Raw genomic sequence first — 7,040 nt, 5'->3', positions numbered from 1 at the left:
GCTCTCCGAACTGAAAGTATGTAGAATAATCTCTTTGTTGATTATTCTTTTATTCTGTTTGAAATGTTTCTGTTACTAGAAAAACCGCATCGACATTTATTTATGTGAAAAGCACAAGAGGGTGAACCCTCTTGCAATCGAGTGATACCTGCTGTGTGTAGATGTCTGTGGATATTGATTTAGAATTTCTGTAGGTTGTAGTGTTCAGGAAAGACGTGTCTTGGTAGCTGATTTCACAGGCTTGCACTTCTTCAAAGGAATGAGTTTCGATAAGTTAAGGTTCTGATGGTCTATAGTGGAACTCGATGTTTATGAGCCAGTTCTACCTGCCGGGTAGATCCTGTAAAAACTGCTTTAGGTGGGATTATGTTGGACAACTCGGTTAAGCAATTGCAATGGTGATATCGGTCAAACTTTTCTTCTTTGCTGGCTTGGCTCTGAATTGCCTGTAAATCAACATAGCATTTTCATGCTATTCTTGGGAGCTGAGCTCCAATTGTGCGTGTAGATGACATGGCATAAATAGGTTTTATATTTGAACTCAAAACACTTTTTATTTCAGAAGAGAGCAATCTTTTATTTGCTTTGGCTCAAATCTTCTTATTTCGTATGATATTTAGGCCTATCAATGAATCAACCTATATATTCAATTGATATTTGTTGATATCTTCTTCAAAATTTGAATTTAAAAACTTTTATGATAAATTTCATGATGTAACTACGGAGGATATATCAGATTTAAATAATTAATTATAAAAATTCCCAATTTTATTATTATTTATTTATTTCAATAATTTCTCAAAATCTCTTGAATTTCCAATACACTCTTTCCTCTGGTTTCTGGTAATATCACATGAATCATTATGGCTCCAATGAAGCAGGTTCCACTAAATATCCACATACACCAATGGATACCAAGTATTTCAAGCAAAAAGGGAAAAGCAGATATATAGATTGTGAGAACAGTATTAGTGATAATTGTCGTTAAAGCGTTAGCCGTTGATCTAAGATCGGAGAGAAATAATTCACTCATAATACTTATTGGTATTGGACCAAGACCTATAGCATATGTACCAACAAACAAAATTACAAAAACTAGGGGTACCCAGTGCAACTTTGTTATCAAGGGAGAGTTCACGCTTTTCAAATAAAAATAGTATCCCAAAACGGCTACAGATATTCCGGCGCCTATAGCAGATATTATAAGAAGAGGTTTTCTTCCAGTTCTCTCTACTAAGAAAAATGGAACCGTGAAAATGGCTATCTTAACGGCTCCAACAGCAATAGAAATCGTATGGCCTGATACACTGGATCCCGAACCTTGGAATAAAGGAGCTAACAAAGGCATTATAACAGGTACACCAGAAAAGAATTGTATGATGATGGGAAGTAAGCTGAGCATTAAACCGATTCTACCTTCTTTACGTTTAAATAATTTTAAGAAGTTATTCTGCTTATTTTTTTTTGCTTCTTCTACAGACTCTCGAATATGATTGAAATCTTTCTCTAACTGTTCAGCAGATTTGTTACTTCGCAATTTCTTTAGAGTCATTCTACATTCGTTATCTCTCTTTTTTGTCAAATGGTAAACAGGAGTCTCTGGCGCTAATCCAAAAAGTAATAAAAAAACTACTAATGGTACTGCTGTCAGAAGTGTAAACATTTTATAACTGAAAATTGATCCGATGAAGAAAGTATATAATTGTCCCACTGGCAAACAAACTGGCATGAGACATCCGTATTTAGCTCGGTTATTATTGTCGCATATTTCCGCTAAATACATGGGCATAACTGCTAATACGGCCATGAATCCAATATTCACACAAGATTCGAACGTGATAATTATGATGATAGATTTTCCAAAAGCAACTCCTACTATACTCATTAGCATTGTTATTCCGGTAATAAATAATACATTTTTTCGTCCAATATAATCTGCTAATTTTGGTAAGAGCAGAGCGCCAATCAAGGATACCATTCCAGATATGCCTAATAATTGAGAAGTTTCGAAAGTTGTTATCGGTCGTCCAATTGGATTTTCCTCGGTGTTATTGGAATGCAGTTTGATGAGAGCTGGCGAAAACCATCCTATAGTCGTTCCTCCGAATATGATTAAAAATAAACCTGTAATGAATAACATTATAAAAGTCAATAGAATAACAATATTCAAGAGAAAAAATTATATATATATATATATATATATATATATATATATATATATATATATATATATATATATATATCAGGCTTCAATCTGCTCCTACTCCTTTGTATTTCATCGCGGAAATTAAAAGCTGAAACAAAAAACTATGAAATGATTAGAATAGAAAATAAAAATTATTTGTTTACTATCGAGAACACTGTTGACAGTAACACAATCTCTGCTGGTCTTAAGGTAATGTCTTAAGCTAGCCGCCTGGCGGGTTTTAGGTTTTTGGCGCGGGTGTGAAGAATATTATTGTAGGGAGGGTGGAGATTGGCTTCTAGGTGGGTTTCAGAGATGTTATTGTTAGCCAAAGTGGTACTGGAGTGGTATTCAGACATTTTGGACGTTTCGGTAACCTCTCGAATAATCATGGACTTGAAGAGTCGAAGTAAGGCGATAGGTTTGGTTCTATTGAAATCGATTGTGTGTCCAGTATGGATTCGTTGTTGTGCAATGGTGGAGAAAATATCTTTCCTATATTGGCCAGCAAATCGACGTATATCCGTCAGAACGAAGGAAAACTTATTATCTTTCACTAATTCCGATATTTTCTCCACCCTTGCCCAATATCGTGTCCAGATCGGACACACAATCGATTTCAATAGAATCAAAACTATTTACCACTATTATCCATCCCGCCGTTAATAAACTTCCTACGCGCACCAAAAACCCAAAACCCGCTAGTAGGTCCATTATGAGAAAAGATCCAGGTTAGTTCACCAGTTAGCTCAAGACCAGCAGTGATTTTATTAGTGTGTACAGTGTTCTTGATGGTGATCAAATTATTTTTGTTTATATTCTAATCCTTTTAAATTTTTTTGTTTCAGCTTTTGATTTCCTCATTGAAATTCCAAGAAGCAGTCAGATTGAGGCCTTGGAACCAACCAAAAGAAGAGGTAATTCGTTGCGTAGAGTTGTTACCCTTCTTTCACGCTTTTCTTGATTATGACTCCAAACTGGGAGCCAAAACGTCGAGAAATGCCAAAATTTCAACGCGGTTTAATCCGTGAACCTAGTTCTTTTGTTCAGGATACATGAAGAGAAGATCATTATAAAGCCTGATAAGAAACGTCACTGAAGCAAAAAGAATAAAATAGAAGGAAGTCGCAGGAAAATTTGGATAGATCATATACCAAAAGAAGAAAGAAGAAAGGAAAAGCAATACAACAATGAATGATATAGCAAAGGACAGAAAAGAGAGGGAATGTTTGGAAAGAGAGTGGAAAATGAAAGTATCAGCCTGGAAGTCAATAATAGCAGTGGTTTATTAGGGACAAAACTAAGTTTTTACGTTATTTAATTGGGGATATAAGTATACTTATTGATTGTTTTTCTCCGTGTGAACCAGATGCAGGATCTCGCCTCTCTGCTGGCTTCCTTGGAGTTTGAGGAAGAAAAAAAATAAGTTCTTCATAACAGATGGCGTTAAACTTGCCAATGAGGTTTTGGCATTGGACAGGGCTTTTCTGACATCAACCGTATAATGAACAAACACTAACTTACACTACACTACACTAACTCATACCATTTTACTAGTCTTTTTTCCATACAACGACATAAAACATATCTTTCTGTGCAATTTCATACTATCTCTCAGTGCACTATATATAATGAATTGATAACGTGAATATATGCCATTTGCATAGAATAAATTAGGTTTGATTATTTAGTCAGAAAATTTTTTTATTCAATGCAAGCATATTTTTTCATGTACGTAGTTTTATAGTGTAGGAACTTCAAATTTCTTAAAGTTTCATCCCCATTTCTTATGAATAAACATGCCGTTTCTCTTCTGGTGAACATTCTACCATTCACCAAGTAATAAAAACACAATAATTTTAATCTGCTCAGACAGTAAGATTGTGCAGAAGCTAATGAAGTCCCACACGAACTGGTGAGTGATGTCTACAAGGTTCAGCTCGCTCTGGTATAGAAGAATTCGCTGACCACATTGATGTAGCCAACAGTATAGATATCCTATCTCTAATAATTTACTCTGCGGAGATGGATGTAAATAACTGATATGAGACAAGCTTAGACACATATATGGGATTTCTGTTTTGCCAATCAACTTCTTCATCAAAGATTTGCGACTGGTGACTGGTTTTCAACTAAAAACTGACATCTGAGATGCCATCTCCGTATTTTAGACATCACAAACGATCCGAAATGACACTGGTGGATGAAAAAGGAAAAAACGGCTGAGCACGTCATTAGTTACTGCCCACTCTCGCATGCCAGGCTCAAACACTTAGGTAAGTGTAGCATTTTGCCTAGTAACTATTGCCTAATTTAAAATTATCAGAGTACATCGATCTCTGATAGTTTCAATTCAAGTATGAAGTGCCTATCTATAAACATTTCCTGCAACATAGTCAGAACGTTATTCCCCAACTTCCCCATTAATAAAATCCAAATAGGTGATGAGTATTGAGTATGTTATTTGAATTTTTGGCAATTGAAAATTTCAATTTTCTCCTTTAATTTTTTGATGTAATTAGAAGTAATATTGTTGAAGGGAAAAAATATACCATGATTCGTAAAAAACATATCCAGAATTTCCTAAAAATATATACAGGAAGAGTCGAGAGGAGAGCACCAAACTCTAGGAGTGTATTATACACGTGAAAATAATGTAAAAAACTATTTGTTCTTATACGATTTTCACTTGTTATCAAGTCATGGAGTAATTAAAAATGTTCATCTAGGTTTCCACTTATAACTGAATTTAAACATTATCAAAGTATGCCATGCTCGAGGTTCAACGGCATTTGATAATTCTGACGTTTTGATGAACTGTCAGTGTACAGTAACTAAACGTTTAAAGCTTCCCAGGGCAAACATATCATCTGAACGCGCTACTCGACAAGGTTTGGTAGAAGTAAAAAATATTCTGCATCTAGTAGAAGAAGGTTCAACTACTAGCTCAATTAGAAATTCCACAAATAAGGGTGATAAACAGACTCCACGAACAAGTCTTATATCCTTATCACGTACAGAGAGTACAGCACCTACAACCAGAGGATTACGCTAACCATATGGAGTTTTGTCGGTGGATAAATAATAATCATTGTGTTGTATCGAATATGATCTTTACGGATGAATCTACATTTACCCGTGAAGACATCAATAATGCTCGTAACTCATGTATAGTCGGACGAAAATCCCCACGCAACAGTCGGAAGCAATTTTCAACATCGGTTTTCTGTAAACGTGTGGTATAGTTGACAGTTATTTATTTGGCCCTTTCATTTTAGAGAATCGTCTCACTAGAGGATGTTCCCGTAAATATTAGAATGCAAATGTAGTATCAGCACGATGGAGCTCCTGCACATGTCGCTCGTCAGGTCAAGTAAATTTGGACGTTGGATTAGTCGTGGAGGTCCCATTAAGTGGCCTGCAGGATCTCCAGACCTCATACCACTAGATTTTTTTATGGGACTGGCTGAGAAATGAAGTCTACAAAATAAAAGTAGACGAATTGAGAATACTGCAGAAAGAAGAAATGAAATGAATCAATTGGAAGAGCAACAAATGCTCTCCGTAGACGAAGCAGAAAAATTGGATAAAAACATATGAGTTTTTTTACATTTATTTTCACGTGTATAATACACTCCTAGAGTTTGGTTACATATTTGGGTAGTAGTTACAACTGTATGTTTTTCCAAATAAATCATTCATTGTAAGGAAAACAACACAGGTCTGCCGTAGAGGACCCTTCACAATGCCTTGAAATATAACGGGAGAATTATCTTGTGAAGGGCGTATACTAAGTAAGTATTATATTTTGAGAATATATATTTATGTCTAGGAATTGAATTTCACATTTGGCATGGAGACAGAAGTTGACGTCAAGAATTGTTAAGCAACTATGTAGTAATTCAATAAATACTTGGCCACGAGAATAGAAGTCAGTAAAGTAAAAACGAAGGAAAACTGTAACCCAATATCTTTCCATCTATTAACTATATCATCATTTCTTCTATCTGGCTTATTTACATTGGTGACCATCGGGTAATAAAAATTTTTTTACAAAGCTGGATTTTCTGGAGTAAATAGTGGTAATTATACTGAAATACAGTTCACATTACCACTACACCAACACTTAAAATTACAGTGTCTGAAGCGTGTTTTTATGAAGAACTATTTGTCTCCACATACAGAAGGATTCCCTACCAGTTGTGGTAGTGTGTTCAGCAGAAATGTTTTGCTTGACAATGAAAATGAAAATGTAGATAACAAGGAAATTAAAAGGAAGAGAGATAAATGAAATTGTATTACCTGTTAACACTGTATATCGCAAATACCATGTTTCGCATACATCATCGTTTTCGGGTATAAATTGTTGAGACTTTTCATCTTTTGATATAGGAGGCACATATTTGATTGTTTTCAAATCAGAATTCTCCATTGTTCCTCGGCTCTTATTGTAATGTAAAACAATAACTGTTTATAAAATGATTGTACAAATCATTATCACTAACTAAATAAGATGACGAGCATGAAAAGCATAGAAACCTATTTTTACAAGTAATATTAAAGAATTAAAGTTTCATAAAAATATTTAGAAATCATTGAATAAATATTAAAATTTGAAAAATGGTTGAAATTTTATTTGTAGTGTACAGAATGATTATAAAAATTCAAATCGTATCTCATATTGCGTTAACATTTGAGTAGAGATAAGTAGAGTGTAAATGTATTTAGATATTGGTTAATTGGGTTACCTAAAAGGCAGGGAGAACTTGAATATCTTCTCGACTACAAAAAACTAAAGCTTTTGCATTTTTATCAGAATTGCAGTAGGAAATATTTTCACAATGGGCTGCCTTCA

At 34.6% G+C, this 7,040-nt stretch overlaps 1 protein-coding gene across 1 annotated transcript; it reads right to left on the bottom strand.

Moving 5' to 3' along the window:
- Positions 1–750: 750 nt before the first annotated feature.
- Positions 751–6,741, bottom strand: LOC130447415 (facilitated trehalose transporter Tret1-like). Its single transcript, XM_056784222.1, has 2 exons — positions 6,488–6,741; positions 751–2,124 (listed from the first exon to the last, which is right to left on the bottom strand). The coding sequence occupies exons 1-2, from the start codon at positions 6,615–6,617 to the stop codon at positions 788–790; spliced, it is 1,467 nt and encodes a 488-aa protein (XP_056640200.1). The 5' UTR covers positions 6,618–6,741; the 3' UTR covers positions 751–787.
- Between the last annotated feature and the right edge of the window lie 299 nt (positions 6,742–7,040).

This window comes from Diorhabda sublineata, chromosome 8 (genome assembly GCF_026230105.1).
Source record: "Diorhabda sublineata isolate icDioSubl1.1 chromosome 8, icDioSubl1.1, whole genome shotgun sequence".
Classification (NCBI taxonomy): domain Eukaryota; kingdom Metazoa; phylum Arthropoda; class Insecta; order Coleoptera; family Chrysomelidae; genus Diorhabda; species Diorhabda sublineata.
The sequence above is the reverse complement of the archived record's forward strand: the minus strand, read 5'-3'. Positions and strand labels throughout refer to the sequence as shown.